Source organism: Sinohyriopsis cumingii, chromosome 10 (genome assembly GCF_028554795.1).
Source record: "Sinohyriopsis cumingii isolate HCF-2022 chromosome 10, ASM2855479v2, whole genome shotgun sequence".
In the NCBI taxonomy this organism is placed as follows: domain Eukaryota; kingdom Metazoa; phylum Mollusca; class Bivalvia; order Unionida; family Unionidae; genus Sinohyriopsis; species Sinohyriopsis cumingii.
Window position 1 is genome coordinate 57,779,391 of NC_142970.1, and position 27,588 is coordinate 57,806,978.

Below are 27,588 nucleotides of genomic sequence, written 5' to 3' on the forward strand. Positions count from 1 at the left end.
CACTTGAAACACAGCATTGTCACTTCTACCAGAGAGCTTACTTGAAACACATTATTAACACCTCGACCTGATTGCATTTAATGCAACACATTCTTATCACCTCAACCTGAGTACACAGACCTGCCAACCCTGGCGAGTCCGTCTCAGTAAGGCAGTTGATTTTTTTCCCGTAAGATGACCAGTTTTCAGTAAGGTGTAACAAAATATTAATAACTAATATTGTAAAGCTGGAAAACATAATTAAAACGTTCGACGCATCGACGATAAACAGTATGTTCAACCGAAAAGTTTCTAAAGTACGCGTAGACTTTATTTACCACTAGTATAGTTGTACAAACTCTAGTTCCAAACCATATGCAGCTAAATGGCTTGTTGCTATCACTCAACTTTACATAATTCTTGGAAATTCTTTTTCATGTCAAATGACGACGGCATTCATATCTCCCACCACGAGACATACTCAAATTGGCACGTGATGTCCAATAACGTAATTGCGTCCTTTCCAGCTTTTATTCACAATAATCTGAATAATCCCTTTTATTATTCTGTGTTAATTATTAACACTTTTCTAGAAGCTTATTTTCCGTTTCGTCTTAAACGTGCAATACTTTCTGGACGCCATTTGTTAAACTTCTATAATCAACAGCTTTGATCATGCAGACGCTTAGTATGAGCAGAAAGGTGCAGTTTAAAGTCTCTGGGATGCTGCTGTCAAGTTAGCCTGGTTCCCTGACTAATGTTACTAATCTTGAGATGAAACCCGGATCCAAATAAAATACGGATGAACCTATTATATGGATTTTTCGGCAACGATAATTTTTTCGTAGTTTTTGGTAGTATGCCGTAGTCCGTATTTTACGGGTAATTTTCGTAAGACTTACGGCAAAATCGTAAGAGTTGGCAGGTCTGAAGTACATACCTACAATATATTTTTTGTCAACTCCACCAAAGTTTATACCATGCAACATAATATTTCCACCTCGACCTGAATGCATACCCTGCAACACATTCTTGTCGCCTCGACCAGAGTGCATACCCTACAAATTAGTCCTGTCAGCTGGACCAGAGTGCATACCCTACAACACATTCTTGTCACCTTGACCTGAGTGCATACCCTACAACACATTCTTGTCACCTTGACCTGAGTGCATATCCTACAACATAGTCTTGTCACCTTGACCGGAGTGCATACCCTACAAAATATTCCTGCCACCTTGACCTGAGGGCATACCCTACAACACATTTTCATCACCTTGACCTGAATGCATACCTGCAGCACATTTTAACAAGAGTATCGACTTTCATAATGTGAGGCAGACGAACTCGGGTGTGGGCTCAGTTAAGAAACTGTACGATTTACCTCTTGAGACGGTCCTGGACTTCTTAAGGGAATACTGTTTATATAACATAGAAAAATAAACTTTTCAACATATCTTCTTAGAACGTGCAATTACATATATGATTACACATGAATACAATACATATTTTCCATGCATTGCATATATTGCCCTCATGGTGAAAGGTTTATACCTCTGTTTCAAATCCAATTGCTAATAATATTTATACGAACAGTTTTGGAAATATGATTATTACATAAAAGAACTGTAATTTTTGCATATGTATCGCTTATATGAAAGATTTGTTTAAATAAATCATTATCTGGGGAGATGTTTTTTTATGCCCAGTTTACGAACGACAGCATTGTAAGCTTGCTTCAATTACTTTCTCCTTTGAGACAGAAATATAACATTGTGCCATTTTTCTCCAGGATCAAAAGAACTATATATATATATATATATATATATATATATATATATATATATATATATATATATATATGTACTCTTTTTCTCCAGGGCCAAGGTAATACTCGTGTATTTTCATGTTTTTTTTTCTTAACCAGTATGATAAAAATTATTCGCGTTCAATGTTGTACGCCAAAAACGTATGATATCGGAAAGTATCAAGAATCAAATTAGGGTATTTTGAAGATGTAGTCAATGTGGATTAAGTTGGGATAATTTGTAGGGCTATTAAATTGTGCAAATTTAATTGGGATATTTTGTTGATAAATTGCGTGGAGCAAGTTACGATATAATCTACATAGAGACAATGAAGCGTGTGCATCATTGTGTGAGAATTTGTACTGATATTAAATTGAGACATTTTGCAGATAGAGACGCTTAACTGTGTGGATCCGATTGGAATATTTCGTTGATAGAGATACTGAATTGTGTGGACTAAATTGATATATTTGTACATAGAAATATTATGTGGATCAAACTGGAATATTCACAGCTGGAGACTGAATTGTGTAGATCAAATTTTAATATTTGTAGATAGAGACAATGAATTTTGTGGATCAAAAACTGAGATATTTGAAGATAATTATACTGAATTGCTTGGATCAAATTATGATGTATTGTATATAGATACACTGAATTGTGTGGATCAATTTGGAATATTTGTCCAGATAGAGACATTGAATTGTGTGGATCAATTTCGAATATTTGTAGATACAGACACTGAACTGTGTGGATCAATTTGAAATATTTGTCCAGATAGACACTGAATTTTGTGAATCAATTTGGAATATTTGTAGATAGAGACATTGAATTTTGTGCATTCACATGGGATGATTTATAGATTGGTATAAAATAATTTTTGATTTGGTGATTAACGGTACATTAACACAGGTATGTTATGTAGTACCCATACAACTGGAATAATGTTACTTCCCCAGGGATACAACAAACGTAGCTCATCTTGGCTGATCTGATGATAGAATTCGTACCCGTACTCTTTCGACTAAAAGTCCAGAACGCTATCCGCTAAACCATCGTGTCTCTTTGCAAAAGAAGAAATCTGATGCATCTCATGTGGCAATGGTCTATTTAAAGGAGTGTTTTAAAACTGGCTAGGGTTTATTTAATGGAGTGGTTTAAAACTGACAAGGGTCTATTTAATGGAGTGTGTTAAAATTGACAAGGGTCTATTTAATGGAGTGTTTTAAAACTGGTAAGGTCTTTTTTAATGGAGTGTTTTAAAACTAGCAAGGGTCTATTTAATGGAGTGTGTTAAAATTGGCAAGAGTCTATTTAGTGGAGTGTTTTAAAACTGGTAAGGTCTTTTTTAATGGAGTGTTTTAAAACTGGCAAGGGTTTATTTCATGGAATGTTTTAAAACTGGCAAGGTTCTATTTAATGGAGTGTTTTAAAACTGACAAGAGTCTGTTTAATGGAATGTTTTAAAACTGGCAAGGTTCTATTTAATGGAGTGTTTTAAAACTGGTAAGGTCTTTTTAATGGAGTGTTTTAAAGCTGTCAAGGATCTATTGAATGGAGTGTTTTAAAATTGGCATTAGGAAAATCGATAACCGGAATATATGGTTATATTGTTTGTAGGAGAGTACTTGTTTTGCAAAACAATAAAGATCAAATACAAAATTAACATTTGGAAAATAATATATTTTTTGTGCAAATAAAGTGTCTACCCTTCTTCGCAAATGAAATACAAAATAGGAACCAATAGCTGTGAGAAGTAAACAGTTATTCTGTTTTGTTGCAGATTGCTCGCTTTCCAAATACACATAAATGACCGCTTTAACTTTGTGAAATTTGTGAGTGATTAGGTAAAATTTACACATCGATAAATACCCAACAATGATCATTTAATCCTTATAATTCCAATTCCGTTCTTTATATCGTCAGATTAAGTTACTCCATCAATAAAACATTCGCATTTAAGTAAAGCGTACTTTACTTTCATTCGCCGATTCACACAGCCCCATAATACATTAACTGTACGGAATCACAAGAACATATTGACTACTCTCACAGTTACGTTTATTCAGAAACTTCATACTTTACATCTTAGGCAATGGCTACCCGTAGTTTCAACACATTTAGCTTATTCCCAACAGTCATGTTTATATTTTAGTCAGTCCCATCTGCTACGTCAGGTGACCATGACCTTACATAACAAAACTGATTGCTATAGAACAAGTGTGCTAAATGAAATGTCCAATCAAACCTGAAATCATTATGGATCTTATCAATGAACAACATGTAAATATGAACAAGATGATTATGTCCCTTGCTAAAATAAATGTAACAATGAAATAAATTGTATACAGGAAAAACATTTGATGTCATTCTCAACAGCGAAAGGTTTATACCTCTGTTTCAAATCCAAGTCTTAGCAAGACCACTTCAGTGACCTAATTTAAAATGAAACGTGATTACTGTCACAGTTAGTTTATTCAGAAACTTCATACTTTGCATCTTAGGCAATGGCTACCCTTAGTGTCAGCACATTTCTTTTTATATAAAACAAATAACAACATTTTTGCTTAATGTAAGTAATTCCTATCTGCTACGTCAGATGACAAGAATCTTTCATAATAACAAGTGATAGGGACAGAGCAAGTGTGCTAAATGACATTTGCAAGCAAACCTTAAATCATTATGGATTTTATCAATGAACAACAAGGGGCTCCGAGTGGCCGAGTGGTCTAAAGCACTCTCCGTTACGGATCACTTCCATCTCACCTCTGTCTGCGTAGGTTCGAGTCTCGGATTCGGCCAATGTGGGAATGTGAGAAAGCTTGCCAGTAGCTTCTCATGGGTCGGTGGTTCTTTCCGGGGTTTTCCTGGGTTCTCTCATCCCTTATTAATACTGGCCGCCATGTATAACCTATCGTTTGCTGAAAAATGGCGTTAAACCCTACAACAACAACAACAATGAACAACAAGGAAATATGAATAAGATGATGATATCCCTTACCAAAATAAAGGTAATAATTAAATAAATTGTATACAGGAATAATATTTTATATCTTTTTCATCAGCGTTAATACTTAACAAGATCCTTTTAGTAATCTAATGTGAAATTAAATGTGCAGTTGTTAAATGTAGAGATGCTCGCAAAACCGGTCATATATTTTGTTTGGTTGCATAGTTGAGTGTTGGAGTGCTGGAAGGACTGCGATTAGAGTGTTTGATCTTCGGATCGGAGATTTTATCAATGGTTGCTGACCTCGATCTGAAGTGAAAGAGTGGTGGGGTGGTGTTAGGGTCTGATACAGACAGAGGTCAACCACCATTAGCCGTATTTTCCAAAACTGAATTAATTATTTGTTTTTGTTCAGTGATAGGTCTTCGACTGTAAGTTTTTTAGAGACTCCTCGCGTTTGTGGTCTGACAAACAAAATACTTCTGGTTGCAAACCCAGCATCACTCATAGCTTGAATTTATGTTGCACGGAGGGAGTGTCCAGTATAACGTTGCACTCCGGCATTCTTGCAGATGGCTGGCATGGACGAAGATAATTGCTTTGGTTTGGCTTGTTCACATTTATACCATTTGTCAGCAAAATTCAGGAGATCTTAGTGATTCATTACTGCATTGCATAAATAAGGCCTTTGCAGCTTTGTCACAGGTCAGAAGGAACATTTTTACAGATTTTACTGGACAAGTGTTTGTGCCAGTTGCCTACATTATTTTGTCTGCTGTTTCTTGAAGCTTCTCATCAACACCACCTTGGTGGAGTTTTTAAAAGTGTTTCAGGATTTAGAGTAATGTACTCCATGCCAGATTCATCATTTTCAAATTTTAAGGAAGTTGGGGTCCGTTGACGGTGGAATTCTATACCTCTGGTCACAAAATGAATAGCCAGCAGATACCATATTTGGAATCGAAGGGCAACAGGGTCAAATTTCTTAAGCTACGCATTGATTTTTTCTACTTCTTTCTGTGAAATGACTTGGTAGTGCTGGGTTGACTTTGAAATACATGATTTTAAATTTAATTTCAGTTTTGCATGTAACATTGAATTAGAAATTTTGAATTATTTGTCCTTGACAATGCCAATATCGTTTCCATTGTCCTTCGAGTGTCTGTTTACGGTTGCACGAACATTTATCAAGGAATTCTTGTGATATTCTTGCGCCTGATTGGCTGGCATTTGTGTGACCCTGGATGATACAAATTTTGGTTGGGCTTCAGCGTAGAACCTTCTTAAGTAGCCACTCAGCTCGTCTGGTCTGATTGTGTTAAGTCAAGTTTGTATCCAGTAATTTCAATACACCAAGCTGTAAGTAAACATAAACATATTAACAGCAATACAATTCTTACATTTGGCAAGATCATTTTTAAATACACATAAAGAACATGTCTTGCAGTTTGTGCATATATTGTACATTTATGGTTGGTATTTACGTATGTAATCTGGTGGCATTAGTAATTTTATCCTTCAACATTTAAAGTCTTATAAATATATGCAGATTTATTTCTTGAGAAGAAGAATAGCAACGCAAAAAGTTATGTAATTTCTTTTTCATTGAAATTAAGGACTACACATCCAAAATAATTTAACTTAGCAAAACAATCACTTTATGGATTATATTATATACAGTTTTCAATGGTGTTAAGTCGTATTGCTGGAGATATCATCATAACATTGTCATCTCAACAAAGTATGCACTATATTATTATATATATTTAAGATTTATCCATCAAAGATATTTCATGCGAATAATCTGATTATCTTCTTGTAGTTTTACAATTTAAAAACTTTATTCAGTCTTTGAATAATGGTCTCATAAATATTTGTGGGTTTTTTTGTGTAAGTGGTCGTATTGACCTAACCACCAACATCCACACACGTTTGAAAATAAGCAAACAAAATTTTTAAAACAATTAAAAAAATTACCATCGAAAACGCCAATATCCCATTTTGTGTTTCGTTTAGTAGCCTCTGAGTATTGATTTATTTCAATAGCTTTTAAGTCTTCAGATAATTTCTCTAATCTTGGTTTATACCCCTCAGCGGCCTCAAAATTGACTGTTCCAGTTCCCACGCTATCATTATTGTCGTTTTGTATGGCTAGGGTGACGGAGGTTATGGGGTGTTCTGTGAGGGAATTTATAAATCTGTTCTGTTCCATTTTCAGTGCTTGTAACGTCCATCGCAATATCACCAAATCCATCTCCATCTGCTTCAATCGCTGCTATTATTTCTTTTAACTCCTTGTCATCCAATTGTTCAAAAATCTCAGCAGAAAACTGAAGTGAAAAATCACCGTAATCGGCCCTTTTGCTCGACTATATAGCAGACGAACGCTAACTTGTATGGTAAACTCCGCATTTCAATCAAAGAATATTGGATAAAGTATAAAAATGAATAAAGCTATATCATTTAATAAAGAGAGATGTAGACTTTTCTCAAACCTTAGATTTTGTTCAGGAAATATTTCTCAGTAAATACATTACAATGTGATCCCGTAATAAGAATTTAGTCTTGGATTTAAACTTCGATTACACAGTAGTAATCCATACAGAATGCGGAAACCCCTTGGCAACGAAGCGTCTGGGCTACAATATGTGTCCTTATTACACTATCGAACGTGTTTGTGCCGAATACTGAGCAAAATGATCTTTCACATCATTAATGACGTCTCCAACACAACAGACTCTAATGAGACTTGATCTATAATTGGTTGAAGGCGGTACGACCTTACGTATCCTGTAATAAATTCATTTCGCACTTTGTACTCTCCCAACCTCTCTCAATAAACACTCTCATTCTCTTATCAGCTTCTCTTCCACCATCGGTCTTCTCTCTCTCTCTCTCTCTCTCTCTCTCTCTTAATTTGTCGGATATATCAATAATTCAACAAACTTAGTTCCTCAAACATGACTATATTTCCTGTGTATGCATGATGAACTTATGTGCAGTGTCTGTTTGTATGATGGACATATGTGTATTTTCTGAGCATGCATCATTGACATATATTTAGTTTCCATGATTGACTTATATGTAGCCCATGTCTATGCATGAATGACTTAGCTGTAGTCCCTGTGTATTTATGATGGACGCAGAAACGAATGAAAATTAGTTTTTTTGTCAGCTTTTGTATCACAGACTAAATTTATTGGCGTTCATGTTTAATTCAGAACTAACAAATCATAAATAACTAGATTCGCATTGAGATACAGGCAACTGATTAAGATGAAAATAATGGCTTAGTCACTTACAATCTGTGAACACTGAAACCGATTAATATGAAAACATTGGCTTACTAACTTTAAATTCGTGAACATTGAAACCGATTAATATAAAAGCAATAGAAAACTTGCTTTCAGTGCGTGAACACTATAACCGAATATTTATAAATATAATGGATTCCTTACTTACAACCCATGAACACCGAAACGTATCAATGGAAATGTAACGGTTTGCTTACTTTCAATCCGTGAACACTGCAACCGATGAACATAGCGTAGTCACTTTCAATCCATGAGCATTTAAACCGATTACTACGAACATAATTGATTACCTACTTTCAACCAATGAACACTACAACTAATAAAAACCTGTATTTATCTTGTATTGTTATGACTTATCTATACCCGTTTATGCACTGCTTGTGTGTGTGTGTGTGTGTGTGTGTGTGTGTGTGTGTGTGTGTGTGTGTAAGGTTATAGGCTTGTATAGTTGGATTGTATGATATTATTATATTTGCAATTATACGCACTGTACATATCAAGTATACATTGTGGAAGAGGTTTCTCCCAAGCGAATCAAACATCTGCATGAGTCTTGATTGACGCCAATTGGTGTCTTACTTCCAAAGACACCTGAACAACGCTCACTGTCAAGTAATTTCACCTAATGACGGCACAGCACGATACTCTAATTTTACGCTTGCATAGTTTAACTTGCTTAATTTTGTATGACTTATTAGTAAGTCTTTTCTAGCCGAATATTAGTACTTAACATTGACAAAACGAAACGTCTCAATACCTGCTATAATACCATATATAGTCAGCGCTAGCTAGAATTTGGCTTAGCATGGCACTGGTCTTTTTTAACTCATTAATCCCTGGCACCACATTTATGTGTCAGGAGGTAGTACCTTACTTTTGAGCTCTGTAGCGTCATGGTTACTTAAGATAAACAAGGTGGATGGTATTACTAAATAGCATGACACATGTAGCTCTACAATGATACCAAATATTCCTGACTTTCTACTCGCATTACAAAATACAATGGGAAAAACATATTTTTTGAGACCCGATTTTATATACACCTAACTTCGCCCGTTATCGGAATCGGATTGTGTGTCCGGATTTTAGACTCTTTGGCCTGAGATCTAAGGCAGAGAGGTCAATCCTGGCAAACAGATGGATATGTTGGGGATCTGGAGTCAAAAGAGGCCAGGACGCGAACATCATGGATTCAATAATAATAATACTTTATTCAGTAATTTAGGCAACCGGTCCATATTACAAAACACAATAATTAAATATAATGTGCACCCTGGTTTAAAGAAGTTAAATTTCGTATTCATCATGAGTATAGATACATAATTTCCAATAATCGGTGCATTACTTTATAAAGATGTTACTACCTCTAAGTATAATATTGACCATTCATTTGAGTTATCTAAGATTGTCTAATTTATGTAGTAAGAAAGAATTCTAATAATTTGTATATTGTTATGACTCATTAGGGATACAAACTTTTGTACAGATAGAAAGAGATAATAAACTTCATTGAAGTATTTCTTTCTTATATTATCGTACGCTGGACAAACACAACCAAAATGGAATTCAACTTCTACCAAAGAAACACTTTTTTCCGGCATAGTCCACAATAACTATTATTTCCCTCAATCCTGACCACTTCGGTGGCCTAGCGGTTAGAGCGTTCGCCTCGGAAGCGGAAGGTCGTGGGTTCTAATCCCTGTCGAATCTTACCAAAGACTTAAAAAAAATTTTACTAACAGCTCCCTCGCTAGGCGCTCAGCATTAAGAGATTAGTGTTTGGACTGATCGGCCTGGTGTCAGGATATTGTAACTGGGCGGGACAGCATGCTATATGTCTGCGGCATAATGCCCCAGTGGTAAACATGACTATAAACTGCCACACTGCAGACATCGTAGTGATATGACTGAAAAATTGTTATAGCTGCGTTAAAAATCCTAATCACACACACACACACACACCACACACACACACACACACACACACACAATCCTGCCATACCTACCTGACTATTTTCAGCGTATGCGCTGAGCATCTAAATCTAGCAAGTAATTTTGTAAGAAAATATGATAAGCCATATGAGAGGTATTTTTCAGGTCCTAATTCGGTTCCGTACATGCTACAATACACATACTTATGTGAGCTATTAATATCACTTTGCCAGTTTCGTAGTGTTGAATCCTTAATTCTTTGCAAACATGGTACGAACAAAATTGTTTTTCGTCTCCAACATCTTGATTTAGCCAAACATACCCAAAACCAAAACCAAATAATGTCTTTAACTATGGTAGCCCACGTGACACGGTTAGTTACATTTAATCTTTTCAACATTAAATAACATTGGTGTAGGTGTCAAGTTGAAGGCATTCTTGCGACCTTCAACCGGTATTTAATGCAACGTAAACAGTACGAGGTACAAAGTGGGTATTGTCCGCATTCCCCTAACACAATCGCATTATTGGTAGATTTAGGAACACCTAAATACTGTTTGCAATAATTTTATTGCACAATTTCAATAGCTCTACTAAATTCATATCCACAAATTTCTGACCCATAGCAAGCAATTGGTTTATAATACCGAATCAAATATTTTAAATGCAACACTAAAGCAGCCCAATCACTTTTGATATTTCAAAATCTTTGAAATCGCTTTCTTTGCCCGAGCTGCTAGTATCTGCTTTGCTTTCGTCCAAACCAAATTTAGGGTGAAAAATAAACCCATGTACTTGTAATAAGGCACACATTCAATACGACTTTCTTTGAAAAACCATACCTCCTTTTGCTTGAGATATCCCCCATTTCTGAAAACAATGATTTTATTTGGTTCTGAAGTGCGCGTGTGTGTGTGTGTATGTATGTATGTATGTATGTATGTATGTATGTATGTATGTATGTATGTATGTATGCATGCATGTATGTATGCATGTATGTTGTTGTTGGGTATAACGTCATGTTTGAGCACAAGATAGGCAATGCATGGCGGCCAGCATTAATGGTGGAGGGAGAACCAGGGAAAACCCCTGAAAGAACCACCGACCCATGAGAAGCTACTGGCGATCTTTCTCACATACTCACATGCGACTCGAACCCACGCAGACAGAGGAGACAGAGAGCAGTGATCCGTAACGGTGAGTGCTTTTAGACAACTCTGCCACTCATGGCCCCCGTATGTATGTATGTATGTATGTATGTATGTATGTATGTATGTATGTATGCAGGTAGGTAGGTAGGTATGTATGTATGTATGTATGTATGTACATACGTACTTATATTTATGTATGTATGTGTATGTTTGAATGTAATAATGTATGCATGCATGTGTGTGTGCGTGCGTTCGTGCATGCATGTAGGTAGAATAAACAGTAACACAAGAAAGAGTGAAAACAACAAGCTTTGAAAAACATAACAAATAATTTATTTCGCTGGAAAAATACTGTAAAAATGAAAAAATATGAGACCTTACGGTTTCCAGAATTAAATCCAAAAATAATACAAGAATAATACAAGAAATAAAACGTTTGAAGTCCTAATATTGAAACGTTTTAATAATTCCATGTTCGAGTCCCGACGAAGAATCCAAAATGGAAGGCGATGACGTATGATGTAGCCTGTACTGTGTTGACGTTTACAGTTCCGTGTACAAACACAATAATTTATTCTCCAGTTTTGGAAATCCAAATAAAAATTTTAAGCAATGTCCTTGTTCAATAATTCTGTTTTAATGCAACACTATTTCCAGGGAAACGAATTAATCTTTTAGAGTTAATCTGAAGAAAAATTAACATATAACTAAAAAGCTCAAAACTTCAGTACTGGTCACAGAAGAAAACAACTTGACATCAAGTGTTTAAAAGCTCGGGCTCTTAGCGCTCTCTCTCTCTTACTAAACATCACTATTAATATCAAATATTTCACAATTTCGGAAATGCCTAATTGTGAAATAGACGATGACGTGGTCATGTTTACATGTAAAAGTCACATAGCCCCTGTATATCATTGATAAGAACCAATCATTTTACTCCTAGAAAAAAGCTGTTTACTTGACCGTCAATCAAGACCAAGAACTAAGTCAAAAATAGAAACAAGTGTTTCTATTATTAGGTATTCATGGAAACATTCAGGTCAAATTGATTTTCTGGAAAATATCAAATTCCTTGTAAACAATAATACATTACATTGACATGTAAAGAAAACAAAAAGACTCCAAAACCCACAAACAATCAAATCAAATCAAACACAACCTAAATCAAATATAAATTAAATCAAATGGATGTATGTATGTATGTATGTATGTATGTATGTATGTATGTATGTATGTATGTATGTATGTATGTATGTATGTATGTATGCATGCATGCATGCATGCATGCATGCATGCATGCATGTATGTATGTATGTATGTATGTATGTATGTATGTATGTATGTATGTATGACTATCTGACTGTATCTCCTCTTCAACCGAGATTACATTAGGTTAATCAGATTCAGGATGGTACACGATCCCGCAACAAAATCATGAATCAAGGTAGCAAATAGAAGAAAAATAGATTCAGTATAATGAGTGATCCTGAAACACATACATGAAAATCAGTAGAAACTAGAAAAGAATGCTGAATATTTGTGTCATATTTGCAAATTCTAGCATATAATTAATCATGACTGTAAGACTGTAAGAATATTATTTAGATATGTACTGGACATGTTTTCACTTACTTAGCATATATATATATATATATATATATATATATATATATATATATATATATATATATATATATATATATATATATATATATATATATATATATATATATATATTTAGGGTAGAGGAATTTATTGCCGTTTGAAAATATAAAATGAATATATAAATATGATGAAATAAAAGGCCACAAACTCTTTTGTCTCCTTTGAAGAAATGTAAGAACTAATGCCCACTATCGACAGTCATGAAATAATCAAAGCAGCATAAACCTGTAGCTTCAGTCTCCCTTTTATCGATTATTAATCAAACCCTTCTGCTGACGGACACTTCATCCTATTAAACGAAGTTATCAATTCCATTTAATTTCATGTAAGGGCCATTTTGCTCTGCGCACTAATTAGATATCTCGGCGCGACTTGCTCACGCCAGGTTTGCTTGACGGCCTTCTTATGTTCTTTTCACGCGTTTCTGGAAATCGTCAGGCTTTGTTATCCATAAAGAATTGTAACGAGTGCAAAACTCGTCTTGAACAGAAAATAATATATACTGTACACAACAAATGGAATTTAAGGTATGGGTATATTCCTGAATCCTGTGTGATTTCTGCAAAGCTTCTGTATTGTTATTTTTAACTACACGCACATGTTGTCTTTAAGGTGCATGTATAATGAATTGTGCGTAATGTATTGTGCGTGATAAGGATGGTGGCTCGGTGATATTCCGAAGACGAGTAATCTGACAGAGACAAATGCGATTAATCGTGTCCGTACTAGATCGACTTAAAGACGCCTCGTTTGTATATGACTGGGACAAGAGTTGCATGAATAGAAGAATTTTATATACATTTGCGAACATATTCCGTAATAGGGATAGACCTTGAGCATGATAAATGACGCCATTCTTTTCAACAATCTGAAAATAATCTTATTTTCCGGTAGAATGTGGATATATTCCTTTCTAGCGTGCAACCTAGCTAAAAGACATAAGGTGTTCCAATTTATGTGGATATACTCCTTTCAAGCGATCAACCTGATTAAAGGATAGAGGTGTACTAATTTATGTCACAATCTGACAGGATCTTTTCTAGTGGCAGTAGATCGTTGAAATATGGAAGACAGCCTAACATGCTGGAACAATCTCCATAGATGGGGGAGGGAATTAATTTTCACTTTCAAATAGATCTGGTCGTTCACATGTATTTTCGTTGATCCTTATAAAATGAAAAGTGTAAATTTAAAAGAAACAAAAAGATTTTTTGTTGTTGAAATTCTTCAAATCAAGATTCTGATTGACTTGCCATACAATGCCTTCTGAAGTAAAAAAAAAAAAGAGCAATTTTATTGTTGTTTTTTTTGTTTGTTTATAAAATAGAAGCAGTTAGTCACATTTTCGTCATTCTGAGATATCTAAAATTTGCAATGTGATTTGACAGATATAAATGGGTTCGTTCTTTTATTCTCTCTGTCTCTCTCTCTCTCTCTCTCTCTCTCTCTCTCTCTCTCTCACACACACACACACACACACACTCTCTCTCTCTCTCTCTCTCTCTCTCTCTCTCTCTCTCTCTCACACACACACACACACACACATTTTATACAGGTGAAATATAGTTTTCGAGTTAAATATAAAAGCAACAATGTCGATATATGCAGATGATGTACATTTAATTCAAGTTGGGAGTTTGGTTAAAGTTATTTTAAATAATAACATTATTGACAAAACAAATGTTAAATTCTTGATTTCAAACATAAGATGTATTCCAATGTTGTACAATGGAAGCGAAACTATAAATTACTTCCAAAGGTAATGAAATTGAAAAAAGGGCATTAACTCTAATAGTATGAAGGTCAACACGCTACTGGATGGGCATGGGATAGCTACAGCTGATTCGGCCATAGGAATGGCGGTCTTTGACGACAATGTGAAATTATTCAACAATAGGACACTTTTATTTTTACAGACGATTTGAGTTTAAGGAAGAGATAAACGAGGACATTTTTGACAAAAACTAGTTCTTTCTCCATTGCATCAAAAATGATTTATGCAAAGGTTAAAGAAAATGATTACCAAAACAGAATGCGGTAACAAACATGCATTCATGAAAAGGAATGGCTGCAATGGATGATGTTGCTGTTGGGAATCGGCAAAAGCAGTATACTTGTAAACAGCTGTTGTTATGGAGACAACACCTCAATCAAAGACAGGGGAAGCACACTACATGCGTAAGTGAATGCAAACCTTCCGGAATACGTAATACAACGAAAATTTTGAGAAAGTGAGACTTGAACGAACTGAGTATTAGAGCATGAATGAATTCAAACATAAATGGCATGTAAATTTGTGTTCATATACAAACTAAAGGGAAAAAAGAAGGTATGTCCTCAATATAATTGTGAACTTTAAAATACATAAACAGCCAGAATGTAGATAATATCCTAGCCGGGTATTAAATGACACTATGAATGAAATGGAAAGATATAATATTAAATAATATGACTACAATTGCATCTTGCAATGAAAAAGACAAATACATTGCATATATACTATTGTTCATAAATTTGCCATTATGTACTGTCGTAAGTTAATGTGTTTGGTCATCTTTGTCATTTTAGTCCTGCTTTCACAATGCTTAAGTATTAATATGCCTATATTGCAAGTTAATATGAATCTTCATATACTGAGCTGGAATGTGAGAGGAATTGTGTCCTCTGCTGTTAGCTTTAGTACAATGCTGGATAAATATAATGTTGACGTAGCTTGCATAACTGAACATAAACTATTACAGCACATACATCCATTTTGCGATACTATTCGTTCTGATTACAAATGCACTGCCAAGGCAGAGGATATTTACTCTAATAGCACGTTAATAAAATGTGGTATATGAGGAGTTGCAATCTTCTGCAAAACTTCTCTCATGAGATATGCTAACTTGACGTTAATAGTGACAGAGTTGTGGGCATATCATTCGAATTTCCAGATATGCAAAATGTATATATTATTTTGTGTATATATGCCGACCCTATCGTATGGAATAGATTGTTACAAAACGTAAACTGAGTTGATTCAAAATCTATATGATCAGTACTCACAGCTGGAGGACGTGTATTTTACTGGTGATTTCAATGCAGTAGCTGATTCAGACACTTTCAGAGATTATAAAGATAGGGTATTTCATGAGTTGTTGCGATATAATAATCTAGTGAGTGCTGGAAATTTAATAATATGCACTGGTTCCCGTTATACATTCACCTCAGCAAGAACGATGATTGATCATTTTGTACTGTCGAATCAATGCATAGGTAGATTACGGAGTGTGTACATTGTTTCAGATCAGGAAGAGCACGGGATATCTGACCACTTCCCTATCCTTACTTCCCTTCGTACAGTGACCTGTGCGAGATACTTCAGACAGTCTATGAAGAGAAATAACATAGCTTGGAATAAATTAGACGCCGATATCTTGAAGGACTATCAAACTGAGCTGGACCATTGCCTGAAAACGTTTTATATAGATACTATTTCGGACAATGTTGATAGATTTTATGGGCACATTGTTAATACAATACAGCAGTCAAGCGACATCGCGCTTCCAAAGTCTAAATTCAAATATCATGCCAAGCCATACTGGTGAAATGAACTTAAAGAAGCACATAAACTTCAAAGACAAGCTAGGTATATTTTGATAAATGAGGGAAGACCGAGGGGTAGTCAATATAATTCTTGCTTAGAATATAAAGATAAGAAGAGAGACTTCAGAAACGTTCAAAAACTGGCTGTGGAAAAATATATCGGGGAGGTATATGAAGAAATTGAAAAAGCACATGAATGCGATGTAAGAGACTTTTGGAAAATGATCAACGTAAAGAGAGGAACAATATACATTTTTGTCAGGAACTATCCCTTTTATATTTTGAACACGTATACAAATTTACAGAGTAAAGTTCTTGTCAGTGGGCAATTGTCGGACTGGTTCTCAAGTGGTCAAGGAGTGAGACAAGGGGGTGTTTTATCAACTTTGATGTACACAATATTTATAAATGACTTGCTGCTACAGTTAGAAAAAAAGTGGATTTGGAGCAATGATAGGATCCTTAGCTGTGGGAAATCCAGCCCTAGCTGATGACATTTCACTTTTGGCTATATATCATAGCAATTTACAAATGCTGTTAGATAGAGCATACGCATACAGTAATAATTGGCGATTTGAGCTAAGTGTCATAAAGTCATACATTAGCATTTCGGTCCCCAATACAAGAATTATGTCAATATGAAATGTTATCTTGGCCAGTGATTATCTGAAAGCTGACGTCGCATGACGCAATACTCGACTCATGCAATAAAAGAAGAAAAAAACTTTTCACGGTATGTTTAGTACTGGCATTAAACCGAATGCTTTAAATAATGTGGCTGCTGCAAATGTTATCAAAAAGGTAATTGTTCCTTCAATGTTTTATGGAAGTGAGTTATGGTGTAACATTTCAAAAAGTGACCTCTCTTCATTGGATAAAACTCTGAGGTAATTTGCCAAACATTTACAATGCTTCCCAACACACACAAGATCAGACATCGCCCTGGGAATGCTAGGATGGACATCAGCACAGTCAAGAAAATTGATGTTTTTACACAGATTGTGTTTGATGCCTAATAACGTACATACTAAACGTGTGCTTAACGTTGCATTATTTCACTTCATTTTGAGCAAATGCATGTCAAGCTACGGGTTAATTTAAAATTTAAATTATACCTTAAAGAAGTTTGATTTGCTCGAGTATCTAACAGATTATTTGCCGCATTCTGAAATTCCTGATAAACAAATTGGAAAAAAATTGTAAGGTCAAAATTGCTGGTCTTAAAAATAACCTCTGGAGAGTTCGTATTTCTAATCAAGCTTATTTTGATAGATTCTCTTTGATACACGAATACTTACGACCTGCCACAGTGTGGCAGTTGACTAAAACCAGATAGCACACTAAGGTATTTACATATGTACCTACCTCTCCGGTGGCCTAGTGGTTAGAGCGTCCGCCTCGGATGGGGGAGGTCGTGGGTTCGATCCCCATCAAAGTCATACCAAAGACTTACAAAAATGGTACTAACAGCTGCCTCGCTCGGCGTTCAGCATTAAGAGGTTAGTGTTAGGACTGGTCGGCCTGATGTCAGAATAATGTGACTGGGTGGGACATCAGGCTACATGTCTGCGGCATGATGTCCCAGTGCTAGACATAGCTATAAACGGCCACATTGCATACATCGTAGCGATATGACTGAAAAAGTGTTAAAGCTACGTTAAAAATCCAAAATCTCATCACATCATATATGAAGCTAAACTATAGGCTGATGTTCCTCCAACACAGCTCGATATGTGTATTAGATGTGGGAATATTTATACAGACTTGATACTTCATTGTCGTTTTGCTTTTCCTTATATGTCGAATTCTAGAAACTCTTTCTAGGATTTCCTTACTGATAAATTTCCCCTGAGCCTGCACATTTTGTTATTTAATGCAGAAGATGAGCTGCAACTACAATATCTTCTAGGTAAAGGTTACCAGCGGGTGTAATCGACAAAGAAAACTCCAAGCTGTTTGCCCTGTATGCAGCATAATTCATCATGCAGTGTACAGCTATCTTCTGCAAATAAGGTACTGAAACTTGAAACTTATGAAGTTGACGAACATTTCGTTGGTTGCTATACTGGAAGAATTTGTATTCTAATACTGAATTTTTTTAATTTTAATTTTTTAAATTTTTTTTTGTACTTATTTATTGATTGTATTCAGATGATTTATTATTATATCATGAAATCTTCTATGGAAGGAAATAAAGATGCTGATCGTTCATGTTTACTATATACAATTTCATCATATCCATAATACTTCCATTCAAAAAAAAATTACTGCAAACGAAACCAAATTCATTTGATCTGGATAGAGATTTTGCACCACGTGACAATCGTTTACTCATTGTTCCCATTATGAAAACAAAGTCATATGTACAGCGTTCTTTTGCATACCAGGGCCCAGCAATGTGGAATGAATTGCCCACTGAACTTAGACACAAAGACACAGTGATCACATTCAAGAGGGCTCTCAAAACTCACTTATTTCGACTGCAAGAACAAACTTAAAGACTTAATAATGTTTCCTACCTGAAATATTCTCAGCATGTTTTTTATTTTTTAATGTTTTTCTAATTTCATGGTGTTTGTTTTTGTAATAATATTATTATATGTTTTTTTTTTATCTTATAGGTGTTGTATAATGTTTTAAAGCGCTTAGAGCTTCTAAAGATTAGGCGCTATACAAAGTCCTCGTTATTATTACAGTGAGATCCATTTTTCAGCGTGATGTAGACAAACTCATCTCATATTACAGAGCACAGCAAAAGCGGGACACGCGAAAATCATGATTATGTGAACGAGGTTAAATTATGTACATGTACGAGCTGTACACTCGGGTACAGATGTTACAAATGCATCAGAAACAAAACGAACGAGGAAATTGAAAAGAAATTTTTAAAAAATGTTAGATATGTGTGTAAAACCAAGAAGAATAAATTATATTATAGCGGTAACAATGAAAAGAGGAAAATCAACAAAAAGCGATTATCTTAATATGGACCAGGAATAAACACAACCTCTTTGTGCATTGTAGGTAACCCTATAGTAAATTTATGACACATATATAAAATACATTCGGTTTATGTGGTTGATAAATATTTTGAAAAGCATTACAAAGAAACTGAGACTGGTTATATCCCAAAATTGTAAAATCACTAAATGAATTTCTTGACGAAATACATGCACTTGAGAATCTTCACGTCAGAAACCATTTTTGAAACAAATTCATACAGTTACCTACTAATGCATTAAAACCAATTCCAGGTCCTGATATGGACTTCATAATATTCTAACTAGCAAGGATTAAACCATACCCTTGCCCTGCAACTCAATTTAACGGTTGATCCTGGTTTTCCAGAAATATGTAACGAGATAGGAAAGGATACAATATTGAGGCATATATCAGTTTCCACACATATGTCATTATATTTACTGTATAACTACACTTTCAAATATGATGGTCTGTTTGAACAGGTAAAGGGCACAGTGTAACGCGTGACTTTCGCAGAATCGACGAAACCTGGCAGTATGGATACCCACGCCTGGCTATGTGAATAATGCTGGCATTGACGGAGTACAAGTGACCAGAATAAGTAATATCATTTGACAGATTTCACATTGGCATCCAGATTATGCATTGTTTAAGCAATTATGCAGTAAATTTACCAGTTTGAGGTAAAATTATTCCATCCAACAATGATATAAATCTGATATAATTTGACATAATCTGTAGGAGTTTTCAAGTTAAGCAAAACATTATATCAGGTACATTAAAGGGAATAAGTCGTATCATTTCTAAAATATGATTCGTACTATATTATACACATCAACATATTTATGTAAGTATTGATTAGGTAACTAAACCGGGGGAAATAATGTTGCTGATTTAGTTGTTAGCACTGGAAGACTAGATTACAATGCATGTATGTTAATGTGAAAATGTATGCAGAGGAACCAACTGGCTAAAATAATTCATCCTGAAATAGGTTAAATAAAAATGCAACAGGTTCGCATTTCATGATGCCGCATGGTTACATTAAAGCATGGAACTGCATGGTTAAATCAGAGCAACGGACTCACATTTCATGTTACTGCATTGTTAATCAGAGCAACGGACTCACATTTCATGTTACTGCATGGTTAAATCAAAGCCACAGACTCACATTTCATGTTACTGCATGGTTAAATCAAAACAACGGACTCACATTTCATGGTACCGTGCTTATATCAAAGAAAATGGCTTCACGATTGCATGGTACTGCGTTGTTAAATCAAAGCAACGGACTCGCATTTCATAGTGCTGCATGGTTAAATCAGAGCACAGGCTTCGCATTTTATGGTATTGTGTTCAACTCAAAGAACCGGGCTCACGATTGCTTGGTGCTGCATGGATAAATCAAAGCACCTGGCTCTCATTTTATCGTAATGCATGGTTATATCAAAAGCAACGGACTCGCAGGCATGGTACTGCATGGTTAAATCAAAGCACCGGGCTCGCATTTCATGGTACTGCATGGTTATATCAAAAGCAACGGACTAGCATGCCATGGTATTGCATCGTTAAATCAATGCACTTGGCTCCCAGTTCATGGTACTGCATGGTTAAATCAAAGCATATGACTCACATGTCATGGTACTGTATGGTTAAATCAGAGCCACGGACTCACATTTCATGTTACTGCATGGTTAAATCAGAGCAACGGACTCACATTTCATGTTACTGCATGGTTAAATCAGAGCAACGGACTCACATTTCATGTTACTGCATGGTTAAATCAGAGCAACGGACTCAACATTTCATGTTACTGCATGGTTAAATCAAAGCAACGGACTCACATTCCATGTTACTGCATGGTTAAATCAGAGGAATGGACTCACATTACATGTTACTGCATGGTTAAATCAGAGCAACGGACTCACATTTCATGATACTGCATGGTTAAATCAGAGCAACGGACTCACATTTCATGTTACTTCATGGTTAAATCAGAGCAACGGACTCACATTTCATGTTGCTGCATGGTTAAATCAAAGCAACGGACTCACATTTCATGTTACTGCATGGTTAAATCAAAGCAACGGACTCACATTCCATGTTACTGCATGGTTAAATCAAAGCAACGGACTCACATTTCATGGTACTGTGGTTATATCCAAGAAAATGGCTTCACGATTGCATGGTACTGCGTTGTTAAATCAAAGCAACGGACTCGCATTTCATAGTGCTGCATGGTTAAATCAGAGCACAGGCTTCGCATTTTATGGTATTGTGTTCAACTCAAAGAACCGGGCTCACGATTGCTTGGTGCTGCATGGATAAATTAAAGCACCTGGCTCTCATTTTATGGTAATGCATGGTTATATCAAAAGCAACGGACTCGCAGGCATGGTACTGCATGGTTTAAACAAAGCACCGGGCTCGCATTTCATGGTACTGCATGGTTATATCAAAAGCAACGGACTCACATTTCATGTTACTGCATGGTTAAATCAGAGCAACGGACTCACATTTCATGTTACTGCATGGTTAAATCAGAGCAACGGACTCACATTTCATGTTACTGTATGGTTAAATCAGAACAACGGACTCACATTTCATGTTACTGCATGGTTAAATCAGAGCAACGGACTCAAATTTCATGTTACTGCATGGTTAAATCAAAGCAACGGACTAACATTTCATGGTACTGTGGTACAACAAAGAAAATGGCTTCACTATTGCATGGTACTGCATGGTTAAATCAAAGCAACGGGCTCTCATTTCATGGTACTGCATCGTTAAATCAATGCACCGGGCTCTCAGTTCATGGTACTGCATGGTTAAATAAAAGCATATGACTCGCATTTCATGGTACTGCATGGTTAAATCAAAGCACCTGGCTCGTATTTCATAGTACTGCATGGTTACATCAAAGCAACGGACTGGCATTTCATTGTACTGTATGTCTAAATCAAAGCAACGACTCACATTGTATGGTACTGAATATTTAAATACAAATATCGAAGCATATTTGATTTCTTTTTTTAAAAAGCACCAGTACTCAACATGCAAACGATCTGTTATATTAATATTAATACTATCATCAGGTATTACAATTTACGTTTAATAGTAATGAGTGAAACAATTAAGATCGTCTTACCTAACTCGATGTTATCTCTACGAATTCAGACAAAATACAGCAAAACCGAAAACTAGCAATAGTAGGCTAAAGAAAAGAAGCAACCCTTGAAGCCATTTTAAACGGCAGTTTTTTGTTTTGCTACCTATATTTCTAAACAGTGGTGATTAATTCATATAACCCAAGTAAAATGTTACCAGAATTTAGGAAGTTTATTTTATTGTATCAATAACAGAATCACATTGGCATTCTGAACGAGCACAACCGATGTTTTCCTTCCAGCTCTGTTAAACTTTTCAAAAAATGTGCTATAGGCAGAACAACAGTTCGCATGGTCACTCTTATTTGCCGTGGTTAAGCAACTACAGTTACAAATATCCAGTTGAGAACGAGGTTAGACCATGTGTTGTTACAAATATGCTGACGATAACGAAATTATACCAGCTGCTGTTATACATATCTTGACGATAAAGAAGTTAAACATCTTGTACGGCTATTGTTACAAATATCCTGACGATAACGGAAGTTATCGAAGTTAAACATCGGGTACAGCTATTATTACAAATACCCTGACAATAACGAAGTTAGACATCTTGTACGGCTATTGTTAGAAATATCCTGACGATAACGAAGTTAGACATCTTGTACAGCTATTATTACAAATACCCTGACGATAACGAAGTTAGACATCTTGTACGGCTATTGTTACAAATATCCTGACGATAACGAAGTTAGACATCGTGTAGAATTGGCGCTTTACAGTTTTGCTTAGGTTTAGATTTTAATGAAAATGAACTTCCCCGGCTTTCCTCACTGGCTATGTTGGCTATTTAAAACAAAGACCTTGTATATCTTAGACATAGTTCAAAGAATCTTTAATTCCCTTTATTTTGATGTATGATTGATGGGTGTAATATGGGTTATAGAGTATACAGCTTGGCATTACTCCAGATGTGCACCTTTCAAAAAAGTGCTAGCTCCACCTGGTCATTTCCACTTCCTGCGCGTCAGAGGTAAATTGTATAAAATAGAGCCGATAACTTTTTTTTTTAATACATTTTATACATTTGGTAATTCATTCATTGCACTTTCACAAACTGGTATTGTCTAGTCTATCAAAATTCATTTTCCCTATTTTAGTAGCTGCTACGGATGGTGTGCTTTAGACTAATACAGGCTGATATTTTGAACATAAGGGAGCAGTCATTTTAGTTAGCAGTCTGCTTAGATCATGGACAATTTACAAAAGTACAATAGCCAAAGAAATGTCAGCCATATTAAATTAAAATAGCATAGAGGTATGCTAGTACTAATATTAGTACCCTTACTCGTACCTCGTGGACAGGGTACTAACATGAGCATATACGTTTTAATGGAGCAAGCCGGGTGAGATTCACACCCGGCGCTGTTTTAGCCTAATAATAACACTTTAAACATATTCCTTGCATATAATCCCATAAATTGAGTAGTCCTCTTATTTAATACCGGAAGTATCGAAAATCATTGTAGAAATAGTTGTAAAATCTCGTTTACCTTTTTTAGCCGATAATTTCGTTTAGATCGTCGGCCATATTATTTCAAATAATGATTACTTCCGTTCTCAGCCTCGTTTGTTTGTGTGCCATATAAGGACATTGACGCCATATTTGGAAATGTAAACAAATCGTAGTAAAAATTTGGCGCCGTTTGGGTCAGAAATTATGCGCATTAAAAGTAAATACGGTTTATCGGCAACTTTGAAATTCCACCAAGAAGCGATTATTCGCACTAAATTGATAATAATATAGCGTAGAATATCCAAAATATGGTCTGGCAAGCCTTACGTAAAAAAGGGGTCACGGCGAGAGTCTCGCGTTATCTGTCATGGCGCACAGGATAAAGTTAGAGAAACCATGCCAATTTATTTTATCATGTAAGGGCTTAATAAATTCAAAATAAGCCAAACTTCTTTCACAACATGATTATACTTATGTAGTTGATTTCTACACTGTTTTTCTGACCTTAGTGATGATTTTTTTTTTTTTGCTCCATTACATGATATGGGATCAGTTCGTAGCCTCAACCACTACAAATATAGTTGAGGCTTCGACATCGTAGCTAAGCGGTATGCCAGCATTCTCTCCACTGTGCATGTTTTAAATGCGAACAACTTAACCGTACATACGCCACTCTCTCAAAAGTACATAATAACTGGTGAGCGCCCACACATCTCTTGTTACAAATATCCTGACGATAACGGAAGCTAGACATCTTATACGGTTCACATCCTGATTTATCTTTCTCTTGAAATGTTTTTGGATAAATAACAAAATGGAGGGTGGACAAAGTATAACAAAAAATTATCACAAGGTGGTAAAAACTAAACAATTATCAAGAATACGTACTGTACAACACTAAATTCTACTCTTATCGTAGAGCATTAAGTACAAATGATACATTTGTGTTACTACATAACATGTATTATATGAAAGATTCTATCTGGCGCAATTCTGAAACGATTTGCAGCTGAAAAACAAAGCAAAGGATAGGAAACATCCGTTTAAAAACTTTTGAAAACATTTGCAGCGTTCAGCCAGAACAGCTAAACACGTGACTAAGTAAATAAAATGCCTAAATTTAGAACACTGTTTGTTATTCAAAGAGTCTGTATGATAATTTTGACACACACGAATCTACTGCTAGTACCGTAATCATACATCTCTCTACACAGTCCGAATACATATACTCACTAGTAAAATGATGTAAACCTCTTAAAATCAATGCAACCTAAAACTGTTTTGAACCAGCTTCGGTTCCTAAACACTAGAGCTAATACCGCCAACAATTCTGTACTTCGGTAGTTCTCGCATACCGAGTACCTATCAAGGTATACCACACTTTTATTAGGGACCAATAATTCAATGGACTTTTTACAGGGACTTGACGTTTATCTGTTTAATTTATGTCTGTCAATAATTGGAGAAAATAATACCTTGCTCTAACTTAAAGAAAAATAACACCATATTATATCCATACTATAATTAGGACACAATAACACCATATTATATCCATAATATTACTAAGACAAAATAACACCATATTATCATCATCATTGGCGACTCGGTCTCGAAAGACCATGCGAATAGCGCCCTTGGGGTGTTGCCTGTCTCTGTTGGCAACGTCTGCTGTGGCTGTGCAGGCCTATACGTGAGTGACAGTCCCTACTGCAGTTGGTGCAGACATACTGGGAAGTCTGCATTACTGTGGTTGCTGTTGCGTTCTTCTTTCTCTTACGTTTCTCTGCCACCAACTGGCCTCTCCTCGCATCAGCGACTGATATGCCATTGTTTACCATCAGTCTCCAGGTGCCTCGGTCCTCAGCCAGCTCTTCCCAGCCATCGGGTGAAATGTTGCATGCCTTCATGTCCCTCTTGCACACATCTTTGAAACGGAGTGAGGGGCGTCCGACTCTTCTCATGCCAGTGGCCAGCTGTCCATATAAGATGTCCTTTGGCAGCTTTCCATCCTCCATGCGTCGGACGTGACCCAGCCATCGAAGGCGGCGTTTAATTAGCAGGGAGTACATGCTGGGGGTACTTGCACGCTGCAGGATCTCGCTGTGTGGTCTTGCCAGCTGATTTTCAGGATGCGTTTTAGGCACCGTATATGGAAGGAGTTGAGCCGGCGTTCTTGCCTCATGTAGGTACTCCACGTCTCACTTCCATATAGAAGGGTGCTGAGAACGCAGGCCTGGTAGACTCGGACCTTGGTGTGCTCTGTCAGCGCGTTGTTTTCCCAAACCCTCTTTGTTAATCGAGCCATGATGGTGTTTGCCTTTCCATGCCTTCTGTCCAGCTCCATATCAATCGAGAGAGTGTTGCTGATGGTTGACCCTAGGTAGGTAAAGTTGTTGACTGCTTCCAGGGTGACACCGTTGATTTTGATTGAAGGGGCAATGGTGGTATCTTGCACGCTGACATTTGTTTTTTCCAAGCTGATTGTGAGACCAAAGTGCGTGCAGGCAACAGTAAAACGGTCTCCCAGTCTCTGGAGGGCTTCCTCGGTGTGGGCCACAAGAGCTGCGTCATCTGCAAAAAGCATCTCCCTGATGAGCACAGCTCTCACTTTGGTCTTTGAGCGCAGTCGTGCCAGGTTGAACAGGCTCCCATCAGACCTGGTGTGTAGATATATGCCATCCGTGGACGTGTCGAAGGCGTAGGACAGGAGCAGGGAGAAGAAGATCCCAAAAAGTGTTGGTGCCAGCACGCAGCCCTGCTTCACACCACTGTTAATTGGGAAGGAAGTTGAGGATGATCCATCATACAGGACTGTTCCCTTCATATCTGCATGGAAAGAGATTATCATGCTGAGGAGTTTTGGGGGGCAACCGATCTTACTCAGAAGTTCAAAAAGGCCCTTCCTGCTGACCAAGTCAAAGGCCTTGGTGAGGTCGATGAACATCATGCAGAGTGGTTGACCTTGCTCTCTGCTTTTCTCTTGGAGTTGTCGTAGGGAGAAGATCATGTCTGTCGTCGACCTGCCTGCTCTGAAGCCGCACTGTGATTCCGGGTACACACGGTCTGCCAGCAACTGCAGCCTGTTGAGTATGATGCGGGCGTACACTTTACCAACAATACTCAAGAGCGAGATCCCTCTGTAATTATTACAGTCACTGCGGTCGCCCTTGTTTTTGTAAAGGGTCACAATTGTGGCATCACGCATGTCTTGGGGGACTACTCCTTCCTCCCAGCAGCGGCAAAGTAGCTCGTGCAGTGGTTTAATCAATGCTGGTTTTCCACGTTTGATAGTTTCGGGTGGGATGCTGTCACTACCTGGTGCTTTGTCGTTTGGAAGGCAGTCGATTGCTTTGCTGAGCTCCTCTAAGGTTGGCACTTTGTCGAGCTCTTCCATGGTGGGCAGATTCTTTATGCTGCTGAGGGCTGCATCAGTGACTGACGTTTCTCGGGAGTATAGTTCTGAGTAGTGCTCCACCCATCTGGCCATCTGTTGCCCACGGTCTGTGATCTTCTCTCCCGCCAGGGATTTCAGGGGAGCGACCCCTTTCACTGTAGGGCCTAGAGCCTTCTTGATGCCACTGTACATGCCTTGGATGTGT

The 27,588-nt window shown here is 36.6% G+C and overlaps 1 protein-coding gene across 2 annotated transcripts in view; it reads right to left on the bottom strand.

Moving 5' to 3' along the window:
- Positions 1-3,828: 3,828 nt before the first annotated feature.
- The window catches only part of LOC149790200 (uncharacterized), a 282,290-nt gene continuing 258,530 nt past the window's right edge, over positions 3,829-27,588 (bottom strand). For both annotated transcript variants that reach the window (XM_089973419.1, XM_089973420.1), the window contains 2 exons: positions 6,712-7,064; positions 3,829-6,091 (listed from right to left, as the gene is read on the bottom strand). In XM_089973419.1, the coding sequence (XP_089829545.1) occupies positions 7,054-7,064 (11 nt within the window). In that variant the 3' untranslated portion in view covers positions 3,829-6,091; positions 6,712-7,053. The remainder of the gene's footprint in view (positions 6,092-6,711; positions 7,065-27,588) is intronic.